Source organism: Stigmatopora argus, chromosome 16, assembly GCF_051989625.1.
Source record: "Stigmatopora argus isolate UIUO_Sarg chromosome 16, RoL_Sarg_1.0, whole genome shotgun sequence".
NCBI lineage: Eukaryota > Metazoa > Chordata > Actinopteri > Syngnathiformes > Syngnathidae > Stigmatopora > Stigmatopora argus.
Genome location: NC_135402.1, coordinates 6,873,525 through 6,893,742, shown reverse-complemented (window position 1 = coordinate 6,893,742; position 20,218 = coordinate 6,873,525). Strand labels below are relative to the sequence as shown.

The following is a 20,218-nucleotide window of genomic DNA, read 5'->3' as shown; positions in this document are numbered from 1 at the left end:
CGGCCCAGTCATCTACCCCTTCACCTATTATCACGCTTTGGTACAAGTGCTGGATGCTGAAGATTGGGCGCCGGGACTCGCTCCATCGTCTGTCCATTTGTCCAGGCTCCGGCGGCGGGCGTTCATGAAGAAGTTGCTGACGGTGGTGAGTTCGAGGCCCAACTGCTGCGAGATGGTGAGCTGCATCTCTTTGGAAGGCCGCTTGTTTTCTTTGAAGATGGCCAGCAGCGTTCTTCGCTGCAGGTCGGTGAAGACCAACCGGGATTTCTTTGGTGTGTTGTTCCGCTCCTTCGCTGTATCCTGCTCCTTCCTTTTGCACGCTATGGAAAATAAATACAAATCGTTAGAGTTGCTCATTCTGTAAGCATAATGTCACCATGTACTGTATAATATGCTTTATGTACTACTATATACACACAGGCCAAATAAGTTGACGTGTAAAGGCTGTAGTAAAACAATATCTTTCTTAATTTCTTTTCAGAAGGGAAAGATATGTTTCTTTAAAAAAGGTTTTCTTTACAAATGGCAGAAACAATACAACCTACCGTTATTTTGTCATAATACCCAAATATGAGCAAATCCTGTACGTTATAAAATAAATTGGTCCTCATTAATGCCTCACAGAAAGTTTAAAATTATTATTTTTGTAGAAAAAATGACTGGTGCCTTTCATGCAGTAATTTAAATTTATAATGTAACCATTACGTGGCACTTAATTAACCCAATGGCTGCTTTTGAGTTAATAGTTATGGTTGGTATATATTTAGTTATTTGCAAACAGAATAAAATAAAAACAAATCCACATGTGTGCCCAGTTTATTGATTTGTTTAAATCTTAATTAAAGATAAACATTGGGTTCCACAGTTTAAAAAATATATATATTTGCCTAAAATATTCATTAATTGCAATGGGTACAAGTATGAACCTAACTTGAATAATAAATGTGTTTTATTTTGATAAAGAACATTTCTGCACTAAGGAATTAACCATTCAAATATACGTCGCTCTTGTATCTTGCTTACTATTGCTAAAAAAAACTGCTCAGCAGCAGCTCCCACTAGACAGTGCTTAAAAAATAGTGCAGACAAGTCAAATGTAAAAAGAAGAAGCACCGCAATCACTCACACACGTGCACAAATACAATCGCTGCCATCAATAAACAAGGAGTTCGCTTGAGTGATTCAATCAGAATTGTTTTTCACCATGTGATCAGGGTTACAGTGAGGATCAAATGCACAATTATATTATTCAAAAGGGCTTTACCGGTCTGAGAACAAGAGGGGTGGGGGGCATGAGAACGAAGCAGTCTGTGAGCGTAAAGGGAAGGGGGGGTATTCTTTAAAGGTGAGACCGGATCAATGGGATCAATATGGCAGCCTTGCTCTATCTTTCATCAGCTCTTTGCCTTGAATCAGAGTGATGCTAAATGTGTCTACAAGATACAAGCACAGACGCTATCATCACAAAATATGAATAGTGTACTGCCGTGGCCCAGGGGTTAACGCGTCAGCTTCCCAGTTCTAGGGTCGAGGGTTCAATCCCAGTCTACACTGTTTAGGACTTTGCATGTTGTCTCGGGGCTCGTGTGGGTTTTCTCTGGGTATGCCAGATTCCTTCCACATCCCCAAAACATGCAGATTAGGCTGGTTGAACACTCTAAATTAGGTTGTCCCCACCTGGTGCCCGTAGTTAGGTGGGATAGGCGCCGGCACCCTCGGGACCCGTGTTTAGAGAAGCGGTTCAGAAATTCAATGAATAAATAGTTTACTGCCTTCTCAGTTAGCATAATTTTAATACAGTACTTTCATAACGTCTTGCAATAGGAATTAGATACCAGTCCTTTCTCCCTTCTCAAAATGCAATCTCGGCTGGTGTAACAGCTCTCCATCATTATGATATTATCTAGCAATTTGTTGAACTATTGTCCTTTTCAAGGGTTTTTAACAAACTTCTATACGGCCTCAGTTGACTCCAAAACATACCAAATCTTTATAGACTCGGGACGGGGCCCCCTGATAGTACTGATGAACCCATGTCATACGTGGATGAGCGTTGAAAGTCCACACAAAGTGAACTCAGATGATCATGTATTCACTTTTTTAAGCATATAGGTAATCACAATAGCTTTGAGGTGACCTTTGGGTATTGTACAACATGTTCTTTTGGTTAAATACATAGGGTTAATGATGTGTCTTTCAGCCAAAGAAGAGTTTTTGTATTGTCGGCCAAGAGTCCAGATTTCAACCTTTTTTTGTCTGCACACATCTGGAGTCTTAACAACAAACAACAAAGTCCAGAATATTGAAATTCTCTTTTGTTTGCAGATTTAAAGAGAAACTCAGATGAAATCAGGTGTTATGGGGCATGGGCTAAGACAATTAAAGGTAGAAGAAATATCAAACGGAGTGGGTGAGTTGAGAAATTGAGTAGGAAAAAAAGAAAGCCATTGAAAGAAAAAAAGAAGACATTTTTATGCCTGGCTCAACCTAATTTGATATGACATTTTTTACGAATACTAGTTTATATTGTTACATAGAAGGAAATTGACCGAATACCATAATGATCAGTATTAGTATAGAAGCTAGTTTACAGTCATCGGTCAATAGAAAATATACCTATATTATAATTATTAACATTATAACCAAATACTACAATACCATTCCATTTCCCAAATCAGAAGTATGATGTATTAACAAGACTGACCTGTCAGAGGCAGCATGGTGCCACACGGCATCCAGACTGCTGGAAAATACAAAGAGAAGAACAAGTAGTAGTAGTCGAAGTAGTATTAGTAGTGGTTATAGTACTAGAAAGAGTTGTAGTAAAATAAATCAAAAACTAGATTTTACGTAGGGATTCATTCTTGTAGTGTGACTCTTGTTTTGTTAAAGAGCCTATATATATTGTAAATAAAGGGCTTTATTGATGAAAAGCTTATTTAACTAACTTAACTTTAAAGTTGCCCCTTGTAGTGTTGATTTGATGTGCACAGGAATGTTTTTTTTTCCATTGAAAGTGCCTTTTGCCCATACTCCTTCACAGACTCCATCTTTTTACTTTTCCTTGCCTGCTTGCATCACTCTATTCTGCCTCTCCTATCATTCTGGCTTGCTTCATTCCTCTTTTCTTTCCTTTCAACAATGCTCTCCTCATCTTGCACTCTGCATCATATTTTTTTATTGCACCATTACCACTTAAGCTTGGTATCCATTACAGTGAGGGCATATAAGTGCAGGGTAAGTAGTAAAGTCGTCCTTCAACATACATTTTACTGTTGAAGTGTGGCGCCATGTTTTGGCACATCAAAACACTCCATCAGAAGCCAGTGAAGTTGAACTACTATTTTGACTCTTTTTTCAATTGTGTCAAATGCGACACTTTGCACGTAAACTTTTTATTCATTGATGCACAAACATGGAGTAGATTTATATTAAGGCATACAACATTTGAGCACTTAGCAATCAGCACTCCATAATATCTATATCCAATAGTGTGTGTGAGGGAGTGTGTGTTTGTGTGTGTTTCTGCTTAATGCACCGTGATCATTTCCTCTTTCCACTTTGCCATCTGGAAATGCTGTTTGTCTTCAGAGAATTTCTCTGCCTGGATTGAAAAGGAAAACTACCAAAATGTAATCATTTGCAAATACATGCAATTTACACCAGGCAGTGCAGTTTACTAGTTCGATGTTGTATTAAATTCTGTGAATTGTTATTGATGAAAAATGAGGTACTCAAATGCTACCAAAATAATCCATGCTTAATCACTTATTAGGACTCTTATAATTGGAGGGACAATTAGGGTCTTCATTTTTTTGCAATATCCTGATATCGCTGGATAATTCTGTTGCTTGTAGCCTTCGACTCATTGGCAAACAATCATTGCTAACCCTCCCAGTCAAAATGGATTGGGCATCTATCGCCATCAACGGCAGCCAGTGAGTTAAGACTTAAAAAATTATAAGCTGCATTGAAAATGAATAAATGAAAACCTGTTCTTTTTTACCTCATTCTGATCCTCTGAAAACAACACGATCGGGCCTAAATTCTGATCATTGTGACTGAATCGGGAGATCCCTAGTTCCAAACACGACTTTTAAGTGAAATCAATAATCCACACTGTTCCCTTCCATTCATGGGCAGACCCACTCACACAAATACACAAAAAATAGTTTGAACTCAATCCCAGATAAACTGGTCTACTGGGGTAAATACCCACAGGAGCACTAAAACTGTAATCACCCCTTGCTTAAAGACGTTCTTAATGTAAAGAAAAATATGGAATTACATCAGCGCTATTCAATACACTTAGTGGCTGAAGCACTTAATCATTAATGTAACTGATTGGAGATCAATACAAGCGGACAATTAAGGGTGTAAATGTGCTCGGAGTGTGTTTCTGGGGTATTTGTGAGTGAGAACGCAACATGCAATTGCATTGTGGAGCTGATTTATGGCAATATTGTCATAAGACTGTGGCAACAAAATAAGCAACTTGACTCCAAATTGCTAAAAGTGTCCATTTCCAAGCAAGTTTCAAGCAAGAGAGATACAAAAAAGGCTTCATGGAAAACATTCACTAACCTTGACTTGCTAAATGTTGACATTGAGGATAAGTCAAAGGGAGCCACTGTTTAGTTATACACATAGTGACACACAAAGACTAATAGATGATGAGTTAACCCGGCCTCTCTGTACTCGCTCTTATCAGCTTTGTTTTTGGCGTCCTGAAGCTATCGGTGGTCCGTCTCACAGCATCGGCAAAGAGCAAACACAGATAATAATCAGCGATCATTAGATTGCATTGTTATTGATGATTGATCAAGAGGAGCTTGAGAACCTATAAAAGGACATCCTAGTGGTCCTTGCCACTATTTTTGCATCCATTTTGATCAAGCCCAGGTTGTACAAGTACTAGAATGGTTTAAGCATGGATAATGGTGGACTTTGAATGTATAAAACCGATTTTAATACCGAATAAATAGATAAATGTACGGCTCATAAATGGAGGACCCGATGGCTGCAAAGCGGGTGGATGGACTGACATTTTCAGCTACTCTATCCCGGTAACCTGTCACAATTAAAGGCTGTAATATGTTCAATTGGATCCTATCCATCTAATCTAAAACCTAATCCAATAGCAGACGGTATCAACTAAATGAATCCAGTTATGTGGCACAATCAAATAGAAGAGGTTTCTACCCAATCTCATAAATCTAATGCACATCAAACCAGAGCGCCTTTTAATGCTTTTACCCATAAATGTGAGGTAAGAAAAAACTAGGGAATAGTTTTCTTTATTGTCTCTGCTTATGTTCAGGTTTGCTTTTGACTCATCAGCACAAGCAGAGCCAATGTTCATCCTCAGAGTCAACAGGAGAAACTAAAGAGAATATTGTAAATCTTATCTGGAATTGAGAAGAATTTAAGCCTGATGTTCTCATTTAATAACTTTTATAGTCATTCTTATAATGTACCATTTAAAAAAAAGCATGAGAACACGTACTACACTTCGACATACATGCTGAATCTCGACTGAGGACAGCATCAATATTGGCTTTGTTGCATAAACTCCATTGACATAGCCACACTTTAGTAAAAACTTCTCCGTAATTATGCAAGTCCCATGTATGGACTTTGGTGTGTACCCATCGCAAATTTAATTCAGACAAGCGCAATGCGGTGTGCCGGTTCCAAAATATTGTTACATCAACATTCTGTCTCTCTCACTCTACTGTGTATTTTACTCAAACAACAACCTTATCTATTTACAACGAAAATATGCTCTTATTGCAAATTTAATTCTAGGGAAATTCCAACAAAATCACTTTGTTTACTTGCCTTGAGCACTAGAAAAAGTAAAAGTCCCTTTCAACAATCATAATACAATCTTTCACTTTCAATAGTTAGTTGCAAAACTTTGCAGTCATTTACAGCCTGCAGTCTAGAATACATGCGTACATATAATAATAGTTTGCTACCAATTATGTATTTCAAACACGTCTAAACCTTTGAGCCCCTAAAAAATGGACACAAATCATCTTATACATTAAATTATGGCATGATCAATGTCCTGAATATGTCAATCAAGCACACAGACAGATTTGAAAACACTTTAAGTTGTCTTTCATGCTCATCTCTGTTAAAAGATCATTGGAGAGAGCTTTCCGTTTTAATAATTCAATTCAATTTAAGTCTGTGTTTGTGTGTGGTATGTATTCTTGTACATTAAAGCTTTACAGCATTCTAATGGTCACATTTTCTTCCATTTAGAGTAGTGCGCAAAATCCAAATCATAAAAACTCTCTCTGATGAATACTGTACATACGGTCAGTCAACTCTCCCTCCCCCATTCCCCGCCTTCTCTTTTCTTCCAGGAACCAGTCTAGATCAGGTTCCTTCAGATCAATGGAGATCTAGGTCCGTACCGTTTACGTTATCGTTGCCAGTATTAATGCTCTTTTAATCTACTCTGGATTACAGCCATCGATTCGCATACATCCACCTCGACGCACAGGTCAAGTCCAAACTGCTGCTTCACGATCAAATACACACTGCAGCTAAAACAGACAGACGCACACACTCACACACACATACAGAAAATACCTAAATAAAGCATCCCAGAGACAACAGCTATTGCTGGTTGGTGTCAGTATCTGAGGATCAGCTGAGCATTGATCCACTACAGATTCACATCAGCACAATTACAAGCAGCGGAGGCAGCAAACAGTCTATTTTCCACGTAATGCTGATTACATGATTCATCAGTTTTTCTATATCACCTAAGCTACAGGACATTTACTGTGATTCTTACCTTACTCTACCCAAATTAGATCTTTCCAACATTCCTAAATTCCTTTTTTTTCTTACTGTAGTGTTTCATCCTAACATGGCATTTTTTGAATTTGTCCATTTCAATCACGACTGATCAATTTCATCCGCCTCAAGGTCGAATACCAAAGGCAATGTGTTTTATTTATCCTTTTATTTCTCTCTCTGCTGTTTGTCTTTCACCATAAAGCCTGTCCACAGACTGACGGCTCCGTGCCGCCTTGTCTTTATTCATTACACCCGCAGACAGAGTTATTTCAGCCACTCTGTGATACCAATACTAATGAACCAGAGGTAGGTAGTGGATAAGACTAAATATTGTTGAATGACAACAGTCAAAACACATGCATAAAAATAACAATTAAAGAAAATAAAACATTTGGTTAAAAGTAATATCCAAGGTCATGTAGTGATTAATTGTATTGTTTGCTACTTTTCACTCATGGAATTAGCATTGCAATCCATTAGAAATTAAAGAAAATAAAACATTTGGTTAAAAGTGATGTCCAAGGTCATGTAGTGATTAATTGTATTGTTTGCTACTTTTCACTCATGGAATTAGCGTTGCAATCCATTATAAATTGGACCTTCAACCTGGATTGACAATTCTAAATGTCCAGTAGTTGGAAACTATATCTCGAAAAATACACATTGACATTACTGCCATACTAGTTTTGGTATTGGTGGAAGTCTATTTGAAATTATTATGTAAAAAGTGCATGGCCTGAGACACCAGCATGGGGGAAAATAGGGAAAAATGAAGATAGTTTGCGTGTTATTTAAACACACCACATCACAATTATGAATGTAATTTGTGAGATGAAAGAGGATGTTGCACCCTCAAATGATGAGGTTGAGATCAGGGCTCAACTTCAACAAAAACCTTACCTCTAGGAAGAAACGTGTTTCCTTCGAGTCTACTTTAGGGCTACAAAAAGATCAGATGTTCTAAATCTGCTGAAGAATTGCACTCCTGTCCCTTCCTAGGTTCTTCCTGCAGTTGCTTTCGTGGATTCTACAAGCACTCGAGCTCGACGAGCTCAGAGTACAGATGTCACATTTGATTTGACCACTTTAATAAAGCCGTGACAGGACCATTTTCTCCTCTGAACTTGGGCTGCTCTGTTGAGCTGGGGAACGGTTGTACCACTCCAACACCTCCATGGCACTATAATTGATGTGGACAGTCTAAATAAAAAAATCACTACACAATGCCTGTGATATTCTCTGTGATATTCTGATAGGGAGCCACCGTGAAGGTTGCAAAGACTGAGAACAGGCAAGGCTATTTTGATAATGACGAGTTGCTGTATTATTTTTTCATGCTTGTATATACACTCACTAGTGATATGTTCGATGGATAAGATGAAATCCCATTATGAGCAGAGCAGGTAGAAATATTATGGTTGTCTTTTGCTCAAACGCTGAAAACCCAACAACCACCACAAAGACCTTCACTGGCTAATGGAGAGGAACAACAGGTCTCCCACTTTATGGGAACCGTGCAGCAATTTGATCTCCTGTGCTACATCCCACAGTTTGATTGACTTTATAGTATTCCAAAGTGAGTACCCTGCTGAACAGACTAAAACCTGTCTGTTATCCAGAGGCTATCAAGAAAGCAGTCAAGGCTGTCATCACCGGTTGGGTGCCAATCAAACGGTGCATCCTGCAGACAAGTCTGTTGCCGCTTCATCCAATGGATAAGAAGAGATGAAGTTACAAAGGAAAAAAAAACACTAACAACCTGGTGAAGATGATGGAAGGCAGTTCTCAAAAGAATAATAACAAATGTCAAGAAAAGATCAGTAATCCTCACTCTAACCCTTGGCTATTGCCATGTTAGTTACACATTCGCACACACCAAAAAGCCTACAAAATTCTGTTTTCTGGTTGGCTCACTGGTTACCTTGATTTTTAAACTGTAAGTAAACTTAGTCATAGCGAATCTCAATTGTCACATGTTGCACATTTATTCTAAATCTCCTCGCATGACAAACTGACTTTACAGGCCATCCACACAATGAAACAACAATAATAATAATATTTTGATTGGTCGCCAGATGAAATCTTATCTACTTGGTGAGAACCTCTGAGCAGCTCTCAAACACCAAATATATTCTTTAAATGCAAATGCATTTCTGTAAAATAACAATAAATCCCAACAATACTAATATGAGTGAAAACAATTACAAGACATTTTGTTGCCACGTGTCCATTCAAGAGTTCAAATACATCATGTTTTGCTAGTGCTTGGTAAACGTGAAAAAAACATCACAACGCTTTCTGTCAAATCATTTAGAGCGGACAACCTACAAAGCTTCAACTCCTCCCCCAGCAGTCTAAAATCCATAATTTTAGATCAATCGCAGACAGTGAATATGCAGGAGGTCTTAAGAAGGCAAGCTGAAAACAGAGGCAACGTGTATTCCCACACTCTGCCAAATGTATATTGTGCACACGAAAACACAAAGCGAGGAACTGCTGGTAATTGGCATGCCATAAAGCAGAGTCCAGCTCATTAATAATGCACTGTGTCTGCTTGCAGCTGGACACACGAAATGGAAAATATTTGTAGACAAATCATTTGGATTTTCAATGCAATTGGACTGAAATGCTAACTACTGCTCCTATGTAATTAACATTTACCTGTATTCAAATGTGTATACGTATTCAAAATTATTATCAACATACTAGTAAATCAGTTATAATATTCTCCAGTGACCATACATTTCAAATTGTGACCCATCTGAATGGATGTGAGCTCATCCTATACATGTGATCCATTTTCCTTTATTACGATCCCTTCTGCCGCCCGTATAGGTGTTTGATTTGAAATATTCAAAAGAAATATGTCAATGGTAAGAAAAGAGGCACAAAAAAGATTTATAGTTATGGCAATAGAAGTGTTTATCTGGGATTTTGACCACTCCTATTCTAACACTGATTTGAGGATTGTTTTCTCTCCATCCATAATTCACTTGGAGCCACTGGCAGCATCCTCCAGCCAAACAATGGGCTCTACTTTCCCTCCCCCCTTTTGTTCCCTCCCTCCATTTTGCCTGGTTAACCCGGCTGTGAGGTGAAGAAGAAGTGAAGTGAGCAGACCGAGGAGGGTCACGCCGAGATTCCCATCAATAATTCATCGGGCTGCTGCTGCCTCTGCTCTTGTGTTCAATTCCCCTGACAATCACATAATACCTCCCCCCAAAAGAGAGAATGAGAGGGAGAAACAGATTCAAAAAAGGTAGAAGAAGGCAAGGAGGCAAGGCTAAAATTTCAAAGCAGCACCTTTGAGTGGTTTCTGACCCCATAGAGTCTACTTCCGTCGTATTTTTTTGCACAAACCTATGCGCAATTTTTGAGGTTTGAAAAACTAACGGGTGAGGTTAGTCCGATTTTTTTAATATTAATGTCTGAGTAGGACTGAACAATTTTAGAGGAAAAAATCTAACTCCATTTTTTTTTTGCGATCTTGTAATTTAGATTCAATTCACAATAATCTTCACAATCTCGCCATCAATGCCAGTATAACATGATCACTCAACAGCAGCCATTCCAGTTGAAATTGAGTTGATGCCTATAACTGTAAATGTCAGTGAATGGGTTAAATTCCCTGCTTGCTGCCATTCATATCTGAAAATGTTAACCTAACCTTAACTGAGGTCTGAGCAATATAGCATAAAATTCATATCATGTAATGAATTGAAATGGTCTACTTCTGATAACTATTTCTGAATGTGATATTAAAACGTGAAATCCAGATGCTGCTAAGCAAAAACATAAATAAATCATGACCTTCACGATTTTTAGAATTCTGAGGTCTAAATTCACAATTTCGAAGTGAAATCAATTTCAGCGCTATTTCTGACCAGGCAAAACAAAATACTTTCTGTCAATGAAGCATTTAGGCAATTATACAAATGTTCTGAGTCAGCGCGGGGGCTGAAAGCAAGAACTTTTCAAACCTTGAAAATGTCTTAGTAAGGTCAGCCTAGACCTGATTAGACTGGACTGCCTCAGATGCTGAATCAGATGCATAGTCCAAAACCAAACAATAAAAGTACTTTGCGAAGAGCATTTAACATTGATGTGATGACTATATACTGTACACTGGTTTTCATTGAGCTCCACTCTGCTTCGTATATATTTCCTCATACTATGAAACAAATGTGTTCTTCACTCCAACTGTTACATTTACCGCAGCTAATATCCGAGTGTTGCAGCCTTAACCTTTGACCCTAGTTCAAAGAGCTGACTGTGTAGCATTGTTGTCCTATGATTTGCAGGTCCCTCTTGTCCCATAATCGTTGAAAAAGTCATATTGTGGAAGAGTGAGTGCAATAAAATAACTAATGTAATCCCTACGGTTTGCACAACAATAAGCACAGCTGATCTTTTTTTTTAAAAACAATATTGAGTTGTAGTTCCAAAATGGGAATTAAAAAATTAGGGTAAAAAACGCTTGCATTGCTTTATCAACAATGAAATCACAAAGGTTAGAGATATTTTTGCTGTTTTTGTTTCCGAAATGAGTAAAACGATCAACCTAAAACCCATCCGGCACTAAACTCTTGGCCGAGCACAAATGAATAACACAATCACGGGAAAAACTACAGATGGAACTCGCGGCCACTCACACCCACGGCGATTGACCCTCGCACACTGCAACCTCGGAGTTCTTATCAGATTACAACATTTCGAAGCTCAACTGTCATATTGTGATTTTTAGTGAGCCACAAACAGTATGGCGTGATTGTCATGGTAGAATTTGATTGTCCTGTCTGTTTGCGCTATATTGTAATGATAAAAAGAAATGGAATCAGCTCAGAAGTAAAGTAAAAATTTGGGATATTTGAAAGGTTGTTTGCTCGTGTCATTTATTGACTTGACTGTGCATATTTGTATTGATGCGACTTCTCGGCAAAGCCAAATACTACTTTACAGAGATAACATTTTTAAAGTGTTCTTTCATATTTTTTCCACTGTCCTTAAGACAGAGCCTACTTTTAATTTACTTAGGGTGTCATGCAACCGACATTTTTATACTGACTACTGGTTTACGAAAGACATCGCTAAAAATGCCTCGCTTGGCCCTTCTCATCTCCCTCCCTTCACTCAAGGCATTTCCTGTGAATCTATAAAATCAAACAACAGCTGCCAAAATCAAACGAGCCGTACCACAGGGTCAATAGTCGGAATTTAAAGAATCAAAGAACAGTGCAATTGTATAGAGTTAATCTAATCTTCAAGAATCTGAGCACAAACTTCTTATACTGTAAAAAAAACTTTTAAACCGGATCAAAAAGCAAAGAATATTATACAATTTTTTTTAAATAAAACAAGCAAGTAACGAAAAAGAATATTTATCTACGAAACAATAATCTTGAGACAAACTACAAATCCCAAAATGTCATCCCATTTTACATTAAATTGAGTGCCATTTCTAACATTTGCCTTTTAACTAAATTGTACATTTACACTACAAACAAGATATATATTTTAACGTACTACCAGCAAAAATTATAAAATAATTTTGCAGTTTTTGTTCTTGATTTTATGACTAACTAACTTAATGTTTACAGAATTAAAAAAACATGTTATTGGCACCTTAATTACTGAATGTATTTCTGCTTTCATCAGCTGTGTGTACTGAAGTCCCTTTTTTTTTTACATCAAATGTTTGTTTCAAACGTCTTTTGACTAAATATTTGCTGTGCTGTTTTTACATTGTTGCATTTAACTATGATCTTGGATGATATTTGAGGCTGATGGAAATGTAAACGACAACATTTTCACTGTTCTGCAATGCATGTCACAGCAAACAGTAACATGACAATAGTATACTGCTCTGCTTTGTATTGTCTTGCCACAAACCCAACATCTGCCTTTTTAAAAGAGAATAGGTAAAGTGTACCCTGCCTTAACTGAGTGAATCTAAGAAAACTGCTGATGCAACACAACTAAACCTCCGCAGTATCATTCAGCGATCCTTTCCCTGCAATTTACCACCACCATCATCACGTCTCTCAAACAACATCTTATAAAAAAACACCTAATCAATTTTGTAATGGCCCTACTGCTGTGTAGTGGAAGCCCCCCGCAGACAATGGGGGACTGTTGTTGAGACACAAACCAGGTTCCTCACTAGAGGGGGCCCCATACCCACTGAAGTGACAACCTTTCTGTCACAACCTTCTAATGGCCTCCCCAAGCTATAATTGTTTAGATTGGGTGCTGGACAATTATTTATCTGTCTATCTAGCTGCTTCCCCCTACAAATTTAATAGAAACATGTCTTAAGTGTAAGCACGTCGTGAGAAAAATGTGTTTGGAGGGATTTCCTCTGTGACCTGGTCATTTCCCATTGATCTCCTTTTTATTGATCAATAATGGTAAGCATCACACCGTGTTATTCCAAATAAATATAAATGGTTTACTTATAGATGGGCCTTGTATCAGAGGGTATTTTTCAAATGTAAAAAGTCAGGCGTGTCGACTGCGTTTTACTCCTTGGGTAACCAAATAATAATAGGTGGACAGTAAAATAATTGATAATTAATAAATTACCTGCTAGTCTGAGAGCTGACATCCTCTGAAACTCGGGCTCCTGCAGCCACTTCCACATCCGCCTGAAGGTCTCCCGGCCCGACTTTAGTTTACTCCATGGTTTGGGGTTCCTCAGCAGGTCCGACAGGGTCCCCTGTGAGCGGCACAGGACCCTCTGGGCGAAGATGGCCTGAGGAATGCTGTACCTTTTCAGCTCGGCCGTGATCCTCTGCGCCACCTCCTTTGTGTTGATCTCTTCCAGCTGCCCCGAACTGCCCCCCTGCGTCCCCGAGGAGGAGGGAGGTCTCTCCCGGTTGGAAGCCAACACCGGCCCGTGGGACGGCGAGTGGAGGTGAGGGTGGGGGTGGTGGCCCGCCGAGGACACGGGATGTCCCGGATGGTGCATTCCGTTCAGGTGTGGCATCATCCCTCCTGCCGGGCCACCGAGGCCTCTGTGCTGGTGGTGCTCCCCCCTGCTGAGCATGGAGGCGCCGGCTTCAAAGTTGAGCATCTTGTCGTGGCCCCCGTGGGTCACCGTGCCGTAGTTGTGGAGACCCTGCTGGGTGTTGTGGAGGGAGCCCAAGCCATTACCGAGCACCGGGGAAAGACTCTGACCCATCCCGGACATGGGATCCTTGTGGTAGGGGTTGTAAAGGTTGTTCATGCCGGGTAGCCCACGCTCATCCCGCATCAGGGTGAAGCTCCCGCTGACGTTCCCGGAAAGCCGCTGGTGATGGTGGTGATGGAACTTGTCGGAAACAGTGGAGATGGGGGGAAGCGGCTGGAGCGGCGTCAAGGTGGTGTAAGTGCCGCTCATCCCCATCCCGGGAGAGGACGTGTCGCAGGGCACGCTCATGGCGTGGTGCAGCGGGAGGGACAGATCCGGACGGTACTCCCCGCTGCCGTCCAGGATGCTGGCCATGCCGGACACCATGGCCGAGCGAGACGAGGCGGCGGCGGCGGCGGCCAGGTCCTGGTGTATTCGGAGGGCAGCCGCCGCCGCCGCCCCGTGTCCCCCCACCGCTGCCGAAGAGCTCCCGCGGCCGTGAAGGGGGCTGTGGCCGCTCATCAGCTCCACGTCAGGGGCCACGGAGCTCACCGCCACCCCGCCATGCAGACTGCCAATGCCGTCCATTGTCATGTCCGTGTTCATGGCGTAAGCGTCCAGGTCCTTGGCCAGGCATCGATAGGCGTTAGTGTAGGCAGTCTTCATTCATCTGTCGTCAGTCCATCAGGTCGAGCGGAAATATTTCTCCTTCCTCCCCCGGATCTCTCCTCCTCGTCCCCGCCGATGATGCGCCGGGATGGGTCAGTAGTCGTCAGTCGTCTCCCCCCGTTGTTGTCTTTCACTTTCTCGCGTGTTTCCCCGTGCTCCGACGGCTTTGCCAATTGGGTCTCTTTGTGTATGTTGCCCGGCAGGAGCACCTCCAAATTGTGTGCGCGGCGATCATACGGGCCTGTGCGGTGGCGCCCCCATGTCCAGCCCTCTCCTCCTCCTGTGTTGCTCTGCTCCTCGCACGGGAGCTGTCCAGGGTCCCCTAGCGGAGCGCTCAACCCAACCTGCTGCCAAGAGGAGGGCTGGAAAACAGGGAGAACGTGAGTGGGTGACCGATTGGGCTTTGGACCAATCAGCGGACCTCCTTCCACTGAATGGGCGGGACAAATAGTCCTATTTAGTAGAATAGTTGCCAGTGATTCCTAAAAAAAGCAAATACATTTGAATATTACTAATCCTTTCAGGAACAGTGGTCACTAAAGCGGACGGCTCTTGAAAAGTGGCTATTTTTGGTCATTAAAAAAAAAAAAGACTGAATACATATGCAGCAACTAAACTGCTTGCATTGCATTTTGGAATTTGCATCTTATGATGTATTCACATTACAAGTGACATTAATGCATGTATCCATTACATCATTTTGACTAGTTTAATTTCATGTATACACATCAGTTTAGACTTAAACACAAATTACACAATAACAACCATAAACACTAAAAGTAACACTACTTAAGCAACACTGCAATTTGGAATTATTGCCTGACAGTTCCAGTCAAAACTAAGCATTTTGACAGAGCTATTTTTCAGTCTGCAGATAATATATGGAAGAATTTGAAAGGATGGCCTACTACTCAAATAGTAGAAGAGACCATTTAAAAATATAAAATAAAAATAGCAGGAGTTACAATGTGCAATATGGTGGTACTTACTGCATGTACAGAATAGAATAGGGTCAACAAGTTGTTTTGGGTTTTTTGTTTGTTTTTGGAAAACACACGACTCAGTAAGGTTTTTTTTCCTTTTTTTTCTTCCAGTAGGCTAAAGGTGCTGTTTGTCTCGGCTGTTGCAGCAGCTGCCAGGGAACAATTTGCCCACAGAGATCATTAAAATTTGATCTCATCTTAGCTCTTACCTCACCACCCTCAGCCTGTGATTGTTAGGATAAAGGTGACAGCAAAGAGCAACTGATAAAAGCAGTCTAGAAGTGATAGTCCTCAAAAGCGGTTGCATCCCTCAATGCTCCTAATGCAATAGCATATGCTGAAAAAACAAAAACAAATTATTTTCTTTAAAATCAAAGTCTTCACATTGTAAAATCCTGTTAACGTTTACTAAACTATACAAATAAACATATTACCATTACCAAATACATGTCCGGGATTGGCTGCTACATTGAAGTGAACACAATCCTTTTTGACAGTACATTAATTTCATTGGTTTATGGACTTCATTGAACTCTTAAACCCTACTTAAAAATATTGGCTCAATTATAAAGCCCAAATGTAGTAATTGTAAAACTAAATTTTGAAATAAACTGAATTCATTGTCAAAGGGAAAGTAGACAATGATTTTTTATATTTTTTATTTTTTTTGCAGCTTTAAATAAGTAAAATAATTAAAAAAATGTGGAATTATTTTCTTCTGAATACTTTGTCAGATGTTTTGAGCAGTTAACACACTCACAGTGTTAAGTGCAAGCTGCTGCCGTGTAAATGGTGAGCATGGGGATGTTATTGACAGTCTCAGGGTGGACGGGTGAGTGTGGGTGCTGCAATGAAAGAGCACTATGGCCTGTAGCCTGTTTACTGCACAATTCATTACACTTCCAAGGACAAATGAGAGCAAAATAACTGTCCCCAACTCTCCCTTTGTCATTCAGTCAGCACCTCTGAATTGCAGCAAACTTGAGCTATTCGGTTTAAAATAGCTATTACTTTAACGATGGCAAATACAAAACAAAATATTGTCTTACAAAAAATTGCACAATGGGCAGGGTGTCAGGAAAAGTCATGACCTGTGCAATTCAGCAAAGGTACGCAGGTAGGTGCTTCTTGTTCAGCACAGTTGTAATTCACTGGTCTATCGATTAAGTGAGACCTTAATTAGTTCGTCTTAATTTTAACTTGGGGAGGCCATCCTTAACTCATTTGTTACAATGTGTGGCAGTATACGAAAAATTTACTGTACACCCAGTGAATAAAAGGTCAAAACAGATTTGACGTTTATCACCTCAAGTGGTAAATTGTCTAACTTTTATATATATACTGACATATATTGTCAGTCATGTGATAGAAAGTTTGTCCAATAAGCAACATTTTTCAATCAAGTGTGAACTTTTAAGTATTATCTTCTGCTTATTTCCAAGATGTGTTGATGAAACTCTTGAGAAACTATCCATCTGTCCTTTGAGATTAAGAGACCCCCCCAATCTGAAGCTATCAATGCAATGCCCAAATAGTTCATCAAATGATCAAAACCAATCACTAAATACACAAGTAAAAATCCTCTATATTGGTAGAATGACAAAGAAAATGATGATGTCTAGTTGTGGCCCTGGAAAAATCATGAGTTTTAAAATAGACTAACATTCATATAAAGCAATTACTACTCACCTCGCCAGGAAAATTGACACTGACAACAAATGATTCAATAGGATGCACCTACAGTATTTTGCAATGAACTCTGTCCATAATATCCACCAATCTCAATTTCAGTGTATTTCCTTGAAATAGCTGCTAAAAATTACCCCTAGAAAATGTACTGGGCTCGGTTGATAAGAGGGATGATGAGGGACTTAAAAAAAAAATCAAGATGGAGGAGGAGCAGGGTGGGTAGTTGGGCAGATGTTGCTTTGTTTAAAGACTGTTGTGTAATTAAGGGCAGAGGAACAGAAGCCTGACCCATTTTCTTCTTTTGATCAGCTGTCAGAAGGACAGGCAGGGGGTCTGCTAAGGGACAACCTGTCTGTCTATTTGCTCTTCAAAAGTTTTGTCTCCCTTGCAGATGAAAGAGGGCAGCTAATGCTAAATGTGTATTTGAAACTGCTCCATCATAAGATAAAGCAAAGGAATAATAATACATTGTGAAAGTGAGGGAGCAATAGAGGGAAGACAATAAAGATGATGGAAGATGAAGAAATGGGTGTGAATGAAGAGGATGAACACACGCCCCATGTAGGTAAAAGGCGTCATCAGCTATAAGCCAAAAGCTGAGAACGAAGTGGGCGGAAGCATGATGCTGGGGGGGAGACCTAAGGTGGGCGGGGGCCTTGTGGAAGTGCCTTGGGACAAGGAGCTGAGGAGGAGCAGATGTTGGGGGAGGAAGAAGAGATGGAGAAGGAAGCGGCAGAGATTGGTAACAGTATGGCGGCAGAAACAAAACTGCTCAAGAGATCACGAAAGGTTTCACTCCCTACAAAATGACCGCAATATTCGCCATGATCAAAGAGGATAATTGCCTAATTTTAGTCTTGGAATGTAATGTAGTGTTTGTAAGGATACAACCAAGACAAACCTAGACACACCCACGAGCAGGAAACATGAAAATGTAGAAAGAAAAACATCCTTGCTTTCTGATGATTTACCCTAAACAGTTTTGCAAAAATTATTTGTTTTTAATAAGTTTTGACATACCCAAGGGTGCTATATATGTAGATCATTTAGTTGCACGGATTGTTACATTGTGCATAAAATTTGCAATGCACAATTCTTCAATTGTTTTCAGGTTTGAGTAAATTAACTTTTTAAAAGTTTTCAAAAGGGGATATTATTGACCTAGTTTTAATAAGCTTATTTTTTTTTGGATCAAGTGACCTCACCTGCATTATTGTGATATCTTTCAATGAATTGATTTGGAGTATTATTCTGTACAGGACAAAAAAGATGGTAAAAATTGCCCCCAATGTGACATCTTTTTTTACTTCATCTTTTTAGTTTTTGTTGTTGGTATGTGGAGAGAATTTGCATGGCTTCCCTCCAAATTATCAAATAGGGTCAGCGATACCTGCACTTGCAAAAAAAAAAGAGTCATAGGATATGGAAGTCAATGTTTGGTGACTTTGTTGCTACTTGCAGACACAAAGGCAGATTAACTGGCTGACTGTTGAGCAAATCAATAGCCTGTTTATTTACACTCTGTTTGGAGTCGTGTTGCTCAACCACAGATGGGGGAAAAAAGCGAGACATCTGCGTAAGTTTCAAATGTTCCAGATTCTCAATTAGCGGAAGGCCTTTGATTCAACCTGCAGGTAAACCAAACGTCTACTGTGTCAGTTTTGTTTTAAAAACGTGAGGCAGGTCAATTGCCTCCTGGTGAGTTGCGTTTAACGTGGCTCTGCACAAGTGGCATATTTTAAAATGTGAATAAAGCTGGCGGATCGGGCATTTTATCCTTCTGCTATGCTCTCTCTCTTTCTGTCTTTCTGTCCCGGGCCATCTGCTGTGTACCGAGCAGCACTATTGATCTGCAGCTTTGTGCTGGAGACCACATGCTAATCTATAGCGTTAGAGACAAACACCGCGCCGTTTTGGCTCGCATCTGTCCCACTGACTCTCTCTCTCCCTCTCTCGCTCCCTCTTTCTCCCCTTATAACCAGTGTCATCCTCCCTCCCCGAATCTCTACCTCTCACATTCTCTCCCTCAATGACCGAGCATTTTTGGGGATGGCGAGCCATCTGTCCGCCTGTAAACTCAGCTTCCTCCTCCTGCAGTGGTTGGGCGCTGCATGGTGAGTCCCGTTCCATGTGTTCTGTTCGATGGCGGACAATTCTCGTCAGTCTCGTGAGGCTGGAGGGTCAGAGGTGTCCAAAAATGTGAAATTGTTAGTACAGTATTGTGTAATCATTTTTACACTTCTTCCCAGAGTGGTGTTGAGTGAGGTTGCAATTTGACCCGACTCTAAATGCACAATTTGATGTACTTTAAATAAAAGTTAGCATTTGTTTTTCTATTAAACATATTACTTGACTCTTTTAATCAATGTCAAATGTACATACATTGACGGACAAAAGTTGTAGGAAAATAAATGACTTTTTTTAAAATCAGAAAACTAAGAGATATACAAGTTTATCAATGGACTCTATACAGCTAAAGGAACACATAATACATTTTTTAAAATAATTATAATATATTTATATATATATCTATATATCTATATATATATACAGTCACTGAGTGAATAAAGGACATCATGTTGTATTGATTACACTGAGGATCTGTTATAAAGTCCACGAAAAGGTCAACATGGTGTGTGTGTGTGTGTCAGAGTTTTTGTTTTTATTCTTTTTTGCACTAAAATCCTACTTCTGGTTGACTGATAATGGAAATGACCATATTTACTATAACAAGGTGAATTGAAAATTTTGTTTTAAAATATTTGTCTACCTAATTTCCCCAACACACACCAAAAAACAAAAAGGCAAAACAAAAAAACGATACATGTACATTTTTGTTATATAGAAAGGCAATGAAAATCCTTAAATAAGCAACATAATAATACAATTATTACTTCATAAAAGAAAGGAAAGTTTTTTTATAAGGATCGTGGTGAGTTGACCAGAATTG

General features: G+C 39.8%; 1 protein-coding gene across 2 annotated transcripts; it reads right to left on the bottom strand.

Moving 5' to 3' along the window:
* Nucleotides 1–7: 7 nt before the first annotated feature.
* On the bottom strand, nt 8–15,018 carry onecut2 (one cut homeobox 2). 2 transcript variants are annotated; one of them, XM_077622835.1, is made up of 3 exons: nt 13,402–15,018; nt 2,705–2,743; nt 8–320 (listed from the first exon to the last, which is right to left on the bottom strand). In XM_077622835.1, the coding sequence occupies exons 1-3, from the start codon at nt 14,591–14,593 to the stop codon at nt 31–33; spliced, it is 1,521 nt and encodes a 506-aa protein (XP_077478961.1). In that variant the 5' UTR covers nt 14,594–15,018; the 3' UTR covers nt 8–30. The 2 variants fall into 2 exon arrangements, with proteins under 2 accessions (XP_077478961.1, XP_077478962.1); XM_077622836.1 differs by lacking the exon at nt 2,705–2,743.
* Between the last annotated feature and the right edge of the window lie 5,200 nt (nt 15,019–20,218).